Consider the following 15865-nt stretch of genomic DNA (forward strand, 5'->3'; position numbering starts at 1 on the left):
AAAAAAAAAAAAAAAAAGAGATTGCACAACTGCAGAATCCTAACAGCCTGGTCCAAAAATACAGACTTTTCCTGAACACCCAAACCGTTCATTACACAACAGAGTCTACCACAGCTGTTAATAAACATAGTTTGTCCATCTGGCCCTCCCCTGATGTGCCTGTCCTTCATCGGTCAGGCCAACTGCATGAAGCCGTTTGTAATCAGATTAGGCAGTGACTGGGTAACCCGGGCTTTCTGCATCCTCCCATCTTCCCACCCCACTGTCATCAACATCTCTGTCATGTGGACAACCATGTGCCTGAAAAGAAGCAGATTAATATGTCAGCGTGTGTGTGCATGTGTGTGTGAGAGAGAAGGGGTGGAGAAAACCAAAGACATGTAGTGACCCATTTACAGTGCATTAAAATGTCTTCAGGGCGCTCCGATCGATTGGACAGATATCCATCTGAAATAATTGCGATCATTGACAGAAGAAAGGATGATAAAAATCCATTACTTTCTTTCTCAATAGAATGTATGACTTTGAAAATAAACTGTATGATTATTAACTGTGTTTCATTTACAAATGTAAAATTATTTTTTACATTAAAGGGAAATTTCAGCCTATTGTTATAAATGTTTTCATTACAACAGCAAATTTAGTTAGATGAATGCATGTGGGGCAAGTTTTCAATGCAGACTGATATGAACATGAGTCCTTCAGACAACAATCAACATTTATAGAAATGGCTTCACTCGGATATGTCATTTTTATATAAAATGTTATGACTGCAGCTCGGTTTTCTCATAAAGCCTAACAGATAGCAGCATTACATGTGTAGTTAAAAGGATTAGCAATCCCTCCATGGCAGTTTGAACAACCACAGGGGCCCAAAACATCCTCTTCGAAAAAAGGCCCCATAAATCTAGAAGGAACCATGCAAGGAATGATCACCAGAAGAATGACAATTAGGTCTGCAAAAAGCCTCGGATGAAGCAATGTTTATGCAAGAGCTGCCTTTTAAGGCTCCCCGATCTGTCATCAGCTGATTGAGGCAAACAGGCTACAGTGAGCCAAGGTGGGCGGAGACTTTGCAAAGAATCATGGGACAGTTGAGGTGAAGTCATGCACGGTTGGATGCTGATAACAGTGTTTGCTTCTGTAAAAAAAAAAAAAAAAAGCAAGTCCTAGTATTGACGAAACATGGATGCAGAGTGGGACAGAACAACAATGGACAGGACATTTTATCAGAACGCTTCATTATTCAAACAAATTCCACTTCAGCTCTGTAGCTCTGTAGCTCAGAACAGATCAGGAAGAACATGGCAAGAAAACGGCCTCGGAATTTTATCACTTTTTATCTCACCTTTAGTTTCTTAGGTAGGCTGAAAAAACCAGCTCCACCTGTTTGTTTGGTATTTATTTACCACCAAAGCAGCATCATGTGGTGTTGAATCAATAGGTTTACTGCTCTCAAGGATAAGATAAAACTGTCTCCACAAGTAGGAAATAACCCAATTTCATTACCACAGAAATGATCAAATCTACTGTTTCAGTCACTAGGAATGTGGATGTATTGGTTTTCCCCTCTAAGGTGAATAAATGTCAAATATTTAGTGTTATAAAATAATAGTTTAACCTCCTGCAAACTCAAATGCAAACCGTCTGCAATATCTTAACTCGGCTTCATTGCAATTTTCCCTAATAGCATTGCATTCTTATTTAATTTCATGCTACCCAATTCTCATCTATTTAATGCTTATTCTCCACTAAAAAAATAATTATTGAACAATGTTGATAATCAGGGAGCTTCAAATATAATCCAACCCATGTGCTTCCTGCACAATCCTGATCAAACCTCCTCCAACAGTCCCTTCGCTGATCGCCTCTTTTGTCTCTGCTGAAGCGCCTGCATTCATCACTGCAGTCAAGCATCAATCAACTCCTGGCTTCTGATCGTCTTATGCAGACATATGGAGGGCAGACGGAACTTTGGTATCTGTATAAAAATGATCTAAATAGTGTCGATTTTGTTTGTCCCGAACAGATTTTTTTAGTCATTTTTCTGTTGGTGGCAAAAAAGTAATATTAACAAAAGAAGACGTTCAAATATTCCTCAGTGAAACATAACCCAAAATAGAAGCAGCAACAAAGTAAAATACAACAACATAGACAGAAATGAGTGAAATTTAACAACCTGCCAAAGAAAAAAATATAGATAATAGTAAACTTTAAGAGATAGGTATTACTAAAACTCAGCCTTGAAAAAAGGAAATCAGACTAACTGAAGTATAAATTATTTTTTTCAGGGTAAAGCTACAGGAAAATAAAATAAAGTAAAAAGAATAAGTAAACACAAACCAGATCAATACCAGAAGCCAACAGAAAAAGATATTGCAAGATAACATATTAATTTATTAATTTAAAGCAGAAGAAAATCCATTGACACTGTCATGAGATTGTATTCACAGGATAAATAATTTGTGGTGTTGCTAAAATGTGAGAAAATTGCATGAAAATGATGTGTAATCCCAGAGCCAAGCTTCAATAAGACATGAAATTATTTCATTTTCAACAGAGAAAATAAAAACAATGTTCATCTGCTGACATTTAAAGGGCCTACACCATGAAAAATCAACTTTTTGAACTTTTAGGTGTATTATACTGTTCATTCTCCACTAGAAACAACCCCAAAACAGTATTTTGATCTGTCCATCAATTTCTGAGTAGTCCTCTAAAAACCTGCTGTCTGAGCACCAGCCCCTCCAAACGGGCGGGTTTTCACAAGTTGATGTCTCAAGGTGAGAAGGACCCCTCAAAGGAAGTGTCAGAACACCCCCTTCAAGGCCAACATAAACATCCAATTTCTAAGCTAGCTTAACCGCTCAGCTAGCTTAGCCACTCAGCTAGCTTAGCCACTACCCCTGGCCATTATTCAACCAGTGTGACGATTAGTGGTGTAAAATATTGATTCAGGGAAATAACGCAATGCTTGTATCGATTTAAAAGACTGCTAAGGTGATATTTGATTAATTATTTATAAGTGTTTATTACAAGTAGTTCAATTTCACCTTTGCTTTCCACTTAAATATTTCCTAAATTACCAAAAGAAAAGCACCATAAATTATATTGTTTATAAGATACAGATGCAGTATTTAATGCTCCGATCATTAACGAATAACCAAACCCTAATTCAATTTTTTTTTAGCCATTGATCTCAATAAATGGGGCTTTAAAAGTACTGTCTGTTGGTCATTGACACATTTTTGACAAATTTAATTTAATTCTTGAAAATATAGTCAAAATCCGTCGGTGTGCTGCCCCCTACAAATTGAAACAAAATATTACAGTTTGTGATTGGTCAAACCATTATGTCCCACGTCATTTCAGAAGTCCCGCCATGATCTGCAGCTCCAGTACCACTAACAGTCCTGTTCCCCAGCCCAAACCCTCTGACTGGATTTTCAAATTTCGGCTGTGGGTGGAGTCAGCCTCCAACTTCCCTGTTTGGTTACCCTTTAATTTTACAATTTTTACTTCTGTGAAAAAGGTATTAATATTGAGTTAATTCTTAAGTCATAACTTTGAAAAATAGTGAAATATTGTCTGGTACTGCTTGGTATATGTCAGGATATGTGTTGTTTCATGAGACATGCATCGCGATACGCTTCATATCACCAGACTCTTACCAGTGCACACCCCTAGTAGTGATGACCGGGGATAATAAAGGCAGATGTACGGTATGCACAACCATTTTGCAAAAGTTCGGATGTTGTTTGTTTTCATGGGTGAAACGCAGACACGATGCTGAGGCCGGCTATATGATGACATCATGAAATGGGTGGAACTCACAAGCAAACAAAAAAAAACCCTCATATTTTAGAAATTATTGTTCTTTAGTGTGCTAAAGGTAATATATGACCATATATATGGATATAGTTTACTCTGAAAGACTTAAGAAAAGCAAGGTATTGGCCCTTAATAATAAAAAAGGGTATATTTATTTATCTGGTCTGAAGGAAAAATGTTACCTTACTGAATTACAGTCCGACTGATTTTATCCAGTATCTAGGAAAGCATTTTAAAGCAATGCAAAGTCTAAGTCGAACAGAATGTGCTTCGATTATCTCCCCCTTGACAGGGAGGCACAAGCCAGGGCACATGATGGAGATTAGGTGCGCCGAGATAAGGAGCATCTAGCACGGCGCGGCATCTAGGAGCTGACATGTGCGCTCCTCACCTGGTAAAGGGCTCTACAGCCCCTCAGATTCCTCCTGCCATAGCTTAGCCTGATCCATCCGGTTTCAGCCCTAATGTCTCATTGGCATTCAGTCACACGCTTGCAGCAAGCGGTGAATGAAGAGCTTGGCGCTAGCTCACCGTTATTAAGATTCTATAAAGCCAGCCGTTCCCCTGCTGCCACAAGCGCACAGTGAATCAAACAGCCAAGGAATAATAAAAGAGCCGAGGAAGGGATGAAGGCAACAGCTGGGCCAGCCAGTCACACAGTCGGGAAAAGGGATATGGCATGAAATCTGAAGCCAATACAACTTCACAATATTTATACGGAAGGTTGTCGGTTTATATTAGAACTGTATCGGAAAAAAAGATAACACATATGCTGCAAGAGAAGGAATCAGCAGTGCAAACACGTTAGTCCATCCCTCATGGGGTCATCTCCAACCCAATCACTCATCTTCATGATTAACCGGATTGCTGGACAGCCTCCCATCATCAGCCACATAAATAGCACCCCCCCAGACTCATCAACACTTATGGCCCTCACAACTTAAAGCCTTTTTTCCAATCACCTGATAGACAAAGCTAATTCAGATGTCAAGGTCCATTAGGCGAGAACTGCTTAGAGGTGACTTTAGCAATGATAGATGCGGGACAATATGCATCTGGATAAGAGAGACTTGCAATTTCCAAAAGCTGTTGAGAGGGGAGGATTTATGGATGCGGTGGTTATTGTCGAGTAAAAATAAGCGTGTTCAGTTGCCGGGGCGGTCAGCCGCCGTATGGATGCTGGGTAAAAATGACACCTGAGCAACAATCTCCAGTCTGCTCCAAAAACGGTAACAGACAGCACTCACATCCACTCCATTTACATTCTGCCCTCCATCCTCTCTATGGAGGTAAACACAATTACATGAAGAGAAGCCATTTAGGAAAACACGAGGGATTCAAATAAAAGCCTATAACGAAAACCAAACTTATGTTTTGGAATGGAGTTAAGCATAAGGAAGTCTGGGGGAGATGGATGACATCAGTTTTTTTATACAGCTTTAACAACAGTATTATGTACACAGAAACTGTAAGACAAGTATTTGGACGTTTATTGAATAAAGTTGAGCGATATGGACACAATACATCTTGGGAAAAGCTAATACATGATGGATTTGTGTGATGGGAGAAAAATAGGGCACGCAGCCAAACACAAAGAAGGAGAGAAGAAGGATTCTACACAAAAGAAGGCAGAGGGAACAGTGAGTAATGAAGGCCAATAAGACGCAGGTCAAAGCAAAAAATAGCCAGTTTCAGTGCCTATTACTGTTTACCCACTCAATCAGAACGAAAGTGCACCTCAGACTTCTGAATTCCTCACTATTAGAGCACGCAACCTATACCGAAAAGGAAACAAGTTATTTTAAAAGCTTCCAATAAATACATATCAATGAAGCCTGGGTTAGAAAGCCATTATATGACCATTTGCACACAAGCAGCCGTTTATGGAGAGGGTTTTAAGTGGACAGAAGGCACAGAGGAGACATCCACGCAAAATAAGAAAAAAAATAATAAAAAATAATAATAAACAAGTCTCATATACACATCCTGAGGGAAATCACACAGTAAACACTGAAATAATATTTGGACGCTTTATGGGTTTGTGACCACTACTATCACCAGCTACTGTAGACAATACAATTAGAATGATAAATCTTTAATGTTGAGGAGGCAGTTTTGCATAACAGGCTTTTCTTCCACGTTGTATTGGTTCAAGTTGGAGGATTATAATGTTGACTTTACCATTCCGTCTCTATCCCCAGTCCCCATGCACATTCTTTGCTCATTAAATGCTGGCAATATGACCATTGTTCACTTTTCCCCTTTTCCTGTGAGAATATATAGTACATGAAATATGCACTGCATGGAAAAGGGAAGAAGCAGAATGCAGTTCTTTGCATTTTAAAGGACAAAAAAAATAAAAAATCCCATTCTCCTGAAAACAAAAGAAACTTCCACATGTTTTATTTAACATCCACAGTGACATCCCCTGCGACAAACTCTTCATCATCCCCACCCTGAAAGCGCACAGCTCGAGAAGCCTCATCAAGGATGCCGTTTGCGCTGAAATTGTTGCAGGTGTTCGTGGAGTGTGCGACAAGAGTGGTGCCAATTTGATTAGAGTGGGAATAATGAAGGACCAGGAAACATGCTGTGCTTTTTTCAACTAGGTCTGCTGCTTTACTCCAATTCCACCGGTTATGACGCACAGATCAATGGAAGGTCCAGCTCAGAGATAAAAAAAAAAAAAATATTAATTGAGGACTTGGAGAAAGAGAGGGAGCAACTTTTCTCCTGCTCGTTTTGTAATTAAATTATGCCTCCCCAGTCCTTTCCATGACAAACTCCGACCCTGCCTCGCCTCTATTCATCCGCTAAAAGGCACAACAAAATGGGCTCTCCATTAACAAGTTTAATAGTACTGCATTGCAGGATCATAACGAGGAAATTGGGGATGTGACACTTCTATTGATTCTGAAAGAGCTGCGTTATCAAATAGAATATTGTTGTGGTAAAGAACATTCTTTAGAGTCCTCCTGGATTTTATTTTATTGACATTTCCCAACTTTTTTTGTTAAACAAAACACGTAAATTGACAGGAAGAGCTTTAGGAAGATGTAGGTATTTAATTCTGCTATTTATTTTCATTTAACCGATTTGTTTGTGTGCAAGGAAGGGAAATTCTTTCGTTTTTTTTTTTTGTTTTTTTTTTTAATGTAAGGCACTAAAAAAAGTTACATTTCTCAAGAGCAAATGCTGGGTTGGTGCAGTTAGTGACAGCAGGGTTATCATCATCTGCTGTGCTCCCGTTCTGTGTGTTATCTTTTAAAGTCAGAGTCTCTGATTCTTCCACCTCTGTCACAGAATCTCAGCAGCACATCTCAGAATAGACTTCAGGTGTTTCACATGCTCACATGGAGAAACAATAGTGCTGTGAATGTTGCACTTAACTTGCCTTACAGGAAAAAAAAGGAGCATTAAATCACTGATGAACTTTAAACCAAAGACAAGAAAGCTGTCACATTAGTTCTTTTTGGTCCATGCTGTTCATACTTTAATATATTCACAACTTGCATCATTTTGTTTATTATGGATAAGGTAAATCTGTTCCTTTTCATACACAAAAGTTATACAAATTAGAGTTTAATTATGAACTCTGACAAACAAAAATCCAGACTAAGGCAATTATATCCAACAAATGAACACCGTATTAGGTGTGCTTTTAAAATTTAAAATTGAAATCCTTTATTTATGTCTTAAAACCTTGAAGTCTGTTTATGTTTTTGAACATTTTTTGTTAAACTTGTAAAAACAAAGTTTTAATTGCTTTAATAGTTGGAAACATTTGTTTCAGCTCACTTTCATTTTAGTCATCATTTATTATTGATTGCACTATTTCTTTAATGTCTATATAAAACATGATAACATAAATGTGGAATTTCATTCTATCAGATTTATTTTTTTTCTTTGCATTCAATTCATAACATGAAACTATTTGAAACCATCTTGGCTACATTTGATTCTATTCCTTTCTTCTACTAGCAAATGCTTAATCTGTTCCCATTCGTCTCCTTTGGCATAAAGAATTCATGAAACTACTTGACGACAACAGCAGTATGTAGGGAACAAAATTAATAAGATTCTTTTTAGCAAACATCACCAGGTTGGTTGTGATTCCAGCATTAAGTCAATGAAAGTATATTTTTAATGATATCTGGCTGATAGAACTCGTGCTTTTGTGGAGACATCTTTAACAGTTAACGTATAACTAGTGCGCCTGGTGAAAAGTTCAAATCCCAACTAGAGTTTGTGGAGTTTGCATGATCACTCCGTGCATGGGCAGGTTTTCATTGGGCACTCCATGAACATGCTTCATATTAATGTATAAATCTCAATTACCCCTTGGTATGATTGTGTGTGACCCTGCAACAAACTGGTGACCTGTTCGGGGTGAACCCCACTTTCCCCCAACAGCAGCCGGGAAAAGCTCCGGCAATCCCGTGACCCCAACAAGGATACAGCCGGTTTAGAAAATAGATGGATAGTGCGTTCAGAAAACGCATGCAGCCCCCCACCACCCCTAGAAAATACATTTTTGTAAACAGTGAGACAGCAGCATTTCAGTACTCGACAGCAGCCTCAGGCATTTCTTTAGAGAAGCTTGATAAGAGTCACGCAGGACAAATGAGATGTGTGCAAACACACTACTTTGTGAATGTGGAAACACACAAAAACAAATAATGCTGAGGTTATTCAGAATATAATTTTAGCCAAAGTAATGTTCTTAATCCCAAACAACAGCACTTATCTTTGAAAGTCAATAAGTAAAAAAGTTTGAGCAACATTAGTTCTCAAAAGTTTATTATGCTTCAAGCATTTCATTTAAATATGACATACATTTTCTGTTTGTGGTCAAGTCGGTTAGAAGCCTCCCATTTGCAAAAAGAAGATTGGAGAGCAGTGGAGATTAGAATGAAATTATAGAGGTTAAGGTCAAAAATATTCTGCTAATCACCACTCACAAATGATGTGGAAATGACCTTGCATTTACTCTTTGACAGTCTTACTCAAGTGCTCCTGCACTGACTGATTAGAACTAATGACACGCCAGCAGCCTGGCGGTATTAACAAAGCACGATGGCTGATGACAGCTATCACCGCTGTGCTTCTCATCTGAAATATCAGTAGGGGTTAAGTGTTACCATCAGCACATCATCAGCACCTGCCAGGAGTGAGGTTAGCCAAGACTTTTTATATATTTTTGTCCACACATTTTTTTGTTTGAATGCTTCCCAAAATGTACATTTAACTCTCAAATGATTTTTAAAGGGATTTACTAACTACAAATAAGTGCAATGTCTGCAACAGGCTATGGAGCCCTGATTATGACATTGCAAAATAATGGCATTGTTCCCTTAAGTTAGAATTTTGTGCGCACAAGATGCTAACTTCTATGCGCACAAGATTCTAACCTGTGCACACAAGATGCTAACCTCTGAGCACAAGATGCTAGCCTGTGCCCACCAGATGCTAACCTGTACACACAAGATGTTAACCTGTACACACAAGATGCTAACTTCTCAGTACGAGATGCTAGCCTGTGCCCACAAGATGCTAACCTGTACACACAAGATGCAAACTTCTGAGTACAAGATGCTAGCCGGTGCACACAAGATGTTAACTTGTTGTTCACTTTTTGGCTTATCCCTTCAGGGGTCGCTAATCAAATGGCATTTATTGCTTTGCACAGGTGATTAATTGGCAGAGAGTTTTTATGCCAAATGCCCTTCCTGACACAACCCTGTCCTTTATCCAGGCTGGGGACCGGCACAGAGAGACCGAGACTTCTTGTGGCTGCATTTCTAGGCAGCAACATGAAGGGTCCTTAGTATACTGGATGAACCTCATTGTTATGCACAACAAATGCTAATTTGTGGCCACAAAAATGCTTATTTGAGGGAACTTTATTCTTTTTCTGTCATGTCCAGGGCTCCACTGGAATGTCATCATTATCACGCGGTGCTTTGGACGGGACTTTGGCAGACAATCCCCCAACTTTACCTGAACAAACACCTGCTGCCATGTGGGGTGACAAAAGTAGAAAAAAAATGAACCAAAAACAAATTTATTGTCTCCACTTGCCAAAAAAAATACATGTTTTATAGTCAGCGACTTGTTCCTGAATGTACTGGAGAAATTGAAATGACACGCGTTGATTTGTGTGTCTATTTTCTTCCTGCATGTGGTTATTTATGCTATGCAGATGAATAATTACACCCTTGTTAGACCATGTCAGAGTGTGAATTAAATTTTAGTTGCAAAAACCCCGAATGTGTTCGTAGGTTGAAAATCTTTTCAGAGCAGATTGGAAATTGAGCCTGCTTGAGTTAACTCATTTTCCCATGTGCGTGTTGTTCTTACCTTTACTGCCATCAAGGTTATGTTTTATTGAGGTGAATGGCAGTATTGAGTGGGAAACCTAGCTTTAGTTGCCATATAATATCTGCAAGAGGAAGAAGAGTAGACCTGGCTCAACTTCGTAAATAAAAAAGTTTGTGATTGCCAGTATTTTTAATAATTTATAGTTACATAACAGAAAACAGGGTAAAGCTGGAGATGTGGAAAACAAGAAAGGTGACCTGCTTTTAAAACCAGTCAAGACTAATGGAGAAAGCTGATTTGCATATCAGGGAGGGATACATGCAAAACTCTTTGGTCCTTAAAGCCTGTCCGCAGAAGAAAGCGAAGCAGCCTTTTCAGCAAATACAATAGTAATCTTCTGGCTGATGCAACACACTGCAAGTCCCTCGGTTTGTACTCCGAGTTGGATTTGATAATCATTTTTGCCATCCGAGGACTTTCATCAGATCCTTCTGGTCGGTTTGGATGAAGAGTTTAATTTCTACAGAATATCTGACCCAGTAGACTGTTGCATGTAAAAGATGCACATGTACTCCACACTATTGAGTCCAGTAGATTAGAATAAAGCAGGTAATCAAAGCACGAGAATGATCTACTGTTTCACTGAGATTAGAGAAACATAAGGAACAAAAACAGATGTCAGTACAACTGGGCTTCTATATTTCTGCCTTTCAACATTTTTTTTTTTTTCATCCAACTGCAAATCTCTTTGTAGTGACAAAGCTGTCAAGAACATCATTCCACTAACAGGCATTTTGTGATATGAGAGGTGCAATAATGCAATTAACTCACATTCACTATTGCTGCATATGCTTATAAAAGCTCGTTTGATACTACACTTTTGTTAGTTTCATCAACAGGTGTGCAAGCAACAAGCAGGTAAAGCAACAACTTTCACAAAAATTCATTTCAGGAGAAAATATTAAATGAGATCAGGCTCTGGACCTTTAAGCAGATGGATAATTTATCTCCAGACTTGTTTTTAAAACCAAAAGATTATGATTATAATCTTCCAGTCAAAATACTCTTACTTAAAACCAAAGAGGACCTAATCTCTTCAATTTAGTTGGTTCAAAGAATAATAGGCAAATCCATTCAGCAGTGCTGGAATGACAGGCAACATGATAGCTTGTTTGTGTGAGGTTCCTGCATTTGCACAGTGAATATTAGTCGTCTAAAAAGTTAAACAAAAGCATGAGCTCCACACTGGAAAGTGAGGAGAAATTATTCATTCGTTGTGAGTCATTCTTTCGGCTGCAGTGTGTTTTGATTGAACAATGATTGCAGCTGCAAACATGAGCAGAGCAGAAAATAGAAAGATGTTAGCGGAACAGAATTTTGGCATGTCATTCCAAAGCTTAGCTGGAGGTCCCCGACGTAAATAGATGCCAGTATGGCGCTGGGAGGTTTTAATGGAGGCAGGCTCGAAGACAGCAGAAATATGATCCTCGGCGTGCGGAATAATTGAAATATCAGCACATGCTTAGCATGAGCTCCACTGCAAAGCGGTTAACAAAGAATGTCAGCGTTTGTGCATGTGAGAGGAGCGTCTTGACCGCCCCTAGAGAACATATGATGCACTTAAGGGAGCAATAGAAAATGCTGTGCAGGACTCTTTCAGCTTGCACTCCTTTTCGATCAATAGTTGAGAAAGATAATAGGCCATGTAGGGACTCATACTGCAAACTCTTTCTATGCTTTTTTTTTTGGTCTTTGCATCTCTGCACACTTTCAATCATCCCTTAATGTTCCTCCCCAGCTGTCAGCAGCAGGAGCACAATAGGAGCTGCAGAGGGCAAAGCCAACACAAGCACAGAAAGATTCTGGGACGAGCGCGGCAGAACATCTGGTTCTCCCTCATCTGTCCGTTGCTGCCGGCACCGGCGAGTCACGGCGGTTCTCTGGGCTTCCTGGTTAACAGCTGATCCTTAAGGCCCTCCCTGCCTCTGACAGAGTGTAGAAAATCCACTCGCCATCTCAATTATGTAAGAGGTGTGAATTAAACATGACGCTCCCATGCAGTAATGCATACATTTAATGCAGATGTGCATGGGAGTGTTATCAGGCAACTCCTTCTATAGGGTGATTTGGAAAGTGCTGCTGAATCCAAATGTGGTTTAGCTCAAAAATTGAGATAAAAGTGGAAAGACAGGAAGAAAAAAAAAAAGTAATGAGGAATTTTCCCATTTTTGCCACCTATTACTTCCTTGTGAGCTTAAAAGAGCAAAAACAGTCTTGCGTGGGAGTCCAGCCTACAGCCAGAGCGGGGCTGATTTCTGCCCGTCTCTCTCCCTTTCTTCATTTCTTTGTGCCGCTCTCCCTCCTTCCTCCATGCCCTTTATTAATCATTCTTGGTTAGTGGGGCAGAGAGCATGATGTCAGGAGCTCTGGGGAGTGCAGAGCCCCGAAAACACACACACCTTCAGGTGAACACACTCCAATAAGGACAGGACTTCTCAAGTCGAAGCAAACACTCAATTTCTGTTTGCCCATAAAATACATACAAATGACTTCTCATATTGGAGAGGGACTGAAGGGAAACACGAATGTGAACACCTTCAGAGTCAACTACTGATGCTGATTTGGAACAAACTGGGCTTTTATTTAAATGTTTCAGCTACAAAGGGTTTGTTTGGGAGGTGGAAGTTGGCGTGGAACTACACTGGGAACAATGGAGAGCAACTAACACCCACTGTGTCTGTAGCCAGTGGGCAACAGTGAGTAATGGAAGGATGAAAATGGCCCAGATTTCTCTGCATAAGTGCACTTAAGTCAGGAGGCTCCAGTCTGGCTGCAAGCCATTATTACCATCATCACTCTTCGATCTCCCAGAGAAAGTGCTGAAGGAATTAGTCAATTAGATTTTATGGGACGGAGGGGCTTACAGGAGAAATCTGGGTATATCCTTCAGGAACCGAGGAATGGAGTAGTCATTGCAAAGCTCAATCTCTGCTCCATTCTGCTAAACTTCTACTAACTTTATGAATTAATTTGCTAAGAAATCTGCCAGGAAAGATGCTTTATCCTTTATGTGCAACTCCTCTGCTGCTCAGGCTGCCAGTAACAGGTCCCTGCTCTGGATCAGCATGAGGGCTAAACCCTACAATCAGAGCTGGAGTGGCACATGCGCGGAGGAGACCGAGGAGAACGCACCTGGTTTGACGGTCTTCAAGCGGATCGGCTCCCGAAAGTGGCGGATGACGGCCAGAGTGTCTCGGTTTGTAAGTCCACTGACGGGCGTCCCGTTCACCTCCAGCAGGACATCTCCGTAGTAGGGCAGCTTGCCAACGTGACACACAAGTATGTCCAGTTTCATCTGACCCAGGTGGGGAAACTGTGCGTGCTCTGCTCCACCTAAGACCTCCACCACGGAGCCAAAGTCCCCCAGGTTCCCCCATGACACGACGCACTCCACCACTTTGCTGGACCAGTGTTTCTTCTTTTTCAGCGTTCTGGACATCGTTGCGTTTAGTTTGAAACCAGAACCGAAGTGATGGGAGTCAGAAGGTTAAATAAACGCAGAGTGGCACGGCGAGATGACACCCCCTGATCTGTTCTGTCGACCAGCTGGGAATGTCATCTCCTTGACATTGAAGAGGCTGATCTTCACCTGAGGATCTGACTCGGAGCTGTCATGCCGCGCGGCTGCGCGCACCGTCAAACTAATCCAAGCGCGTCTCGTGCGTAAAAGGAGAAGAACGTAGATGGGGAAAAAACAAACTAAGACGATCGAGGCTCAGCGGCGTTTCTTGAAGCCATGCCCGCGCCTCTGGCTCGACTGGACGCTCCGCCTGATGCCGAGGAGAGTCAGAACCGAATGTAAACAGAAGACATCTGTCTCGCTGGGAGGAGGAGGACGGCGGCGCTGCGTCTGTCGTCGAGGCGTTGGTATGCCGTCTCCAAGAATTCCGTCGTACCTGTAGGAAGGCAGGCTGGGAGTAGACGGGCGGTTCGGCGGGAGGCTGTTTACGCAGCTGAGTTCCGCCCCTTAATGACTGGAACGAGAGACATCTGCGGGAGTTAGTCTGCCACAGGTTTGAAAACACCTGGTACCGCCAGCAGAGATGTTGCTACGCTCCAAAACGCCCCTTTTACGCGCAGCAGCGGCAGCTGCCAGACGCACGCCATGCGGGCTCCATCCCTCGGTGTGTTGCGGTAGGCTCATAAATGATTGGAAAAAGAAACTCAAACAATAATCACACATAAAAGGGACAAAATAAAACATATTATAAAATCATAATTTAATGCACTTTTTTACATTACTATCCCTAATTTCTATATTTATTTTAAGAACTTATCCTTCATATCAGACATTATTGTGTGACTTTTTTTATAAAGTAAAAACATCCTAATATGTTATTTATTTTATTTGTATTTGCTTCTAAATAACGCAATTGAAAGCAAACGTGCGTAAATGTGTGTCAGTAGTAAGACATTTCTCAGTGACCATAATTAATGTCTCCATAGCGCCACCCACTGATTTAAACATGGAAACCACAGGCGCAGTTCACTTCAGGAGTCCTTAATACCATAATTAATCAATGCACTAATTACCTCCAGCCCATTACCCACAGACCTGTTTAGATCCGTTTAGAATGGGGCACTTTCACTATGTGTTTTCCATTCAATATGTTTTAAGCAGGTCTCCCTCGAAAAAAGATCTAATCTCAATTGGATTTCCTGGGAAAATAAAGGTTAAATAAAAAAAATCAATACATAAAAATGTTATTTTTAAAGTAAATAAAACACATTTCCCCTTAAAACATATTTTCTGTCTCTTTTTGATTAGTTTCTCTCAGAAAATTTAGAATTTTGAAAATGTTTGACTCATAATTAAGTTAGTGCTGCAAGGACAGGTGACATCACCTCATCACGTCTTTTAATTCTTCCATTTTGGCTGCAAGGCCATTGAAATTTTCATCCTACAAAGCTTTTAATCACTGCCAAACTGACTTCTTCTTGCAGAGGAAGCTTCTCAACCACCTGTATAACATTTCTTTGCCTCAGTGCATCATATTAAAACCAGGGGTCTGCAAACTGAGACTCGAGAGCCACATGTGACTCTTTAACCCAACCATATAGTGGCTCACTGGTTGAAGAAAAATAAAATAGTAGTAGTTATCGTGCTAAATTAGCAATGATTTCACTTAGATTAGCTAAGTTTATAAATCTATGGCTGAGGTGTGCCTAGAAGTAAGATAAACCAGCTAGGTTTTCACCTCCCCGCTGACGTCACACCGCCTTGTTTTCTTAACACTTTAAGAATGCAAAGATTTCAAGCAAAAGTCACCAAAGACCTAAAATATATTTTTGTCTTGAGTTGTTTGAAACCTTTCATAGGAGTGCATTAGCTCCACTGGGGTGGTCCTGTATGGCATATGATCGTCTGTCAAAAGTAAAAAAAAAAAACAACAACAACAAAAACAGTTTCAATTTTTAGAAAAATCCCTGCTTCTCTTTACATTTTTGTTTTATTCAATAAAAATATATTATTTATTATAATAGTAACAAAGCAAAGCAATATCAAATTCTCCTAAAGGGTAAAACAAGGCTTTGCAGCTCCAACTTGGTTTTGATCTGAAAGAAAAAGGCCCAATTGGCCAATTCACTGCTAAGGGTTGCAGACCCCTGATATACAAATGTGATTGGGAATTATATTGTTGGTTTTATGACT

At 40.2% G+C, this 15865-nt stretch overlaps 1 protein-coding gene across 4 annotated transcripts in view; it reads right to left on the reverse strand.

The window, feature by feature from the left end:
- LOC112145203 (membrane-associated guanylate kinase, WW and PDZ domain-containing protein 3) overlaps positions 1-14529 on the reverse strand; it is a 146040-nt gene extending 131511 nt beyond the window's left edge. For 2 of the 4 annotated variants that reach the window (XM_024270312.2, XM_024270313.2), the window contains exon 1: positions 13345-14528. In XM_024270312.2, coding sequence (XP_024126080.1) covers positions 13345-13651 — 307 coding nt within the window. In that variant the 5' untranslated portion in view covers positions 13652-14528. Of the gene's footprint in view, positions 1-13344 lie in introns of all 4 variants that reach the window. The other 2 variants (XM_024270311.2, XM_024270314.2) reach the window with 2 other exon arrangements.
- Between the last annotated feature and the right edge of the window lie 1336 nt (positions 14530-15865).

The sequence above is a fragment of the Oryzias melastigma genome, linkage group LG5 (assembly GCF_002922805.2).
Source record: "Oryzias melastigma strain HK-1 linkage group LG5, ASM292280v2, whole genome shotgun sequence".
Lineage (NCBI taxonomy): Eukaryota > Metazoa > Chordata > Actinopteri > Beloniformes > Adrianichthyidae > Oryzias > Oryzias melastigma.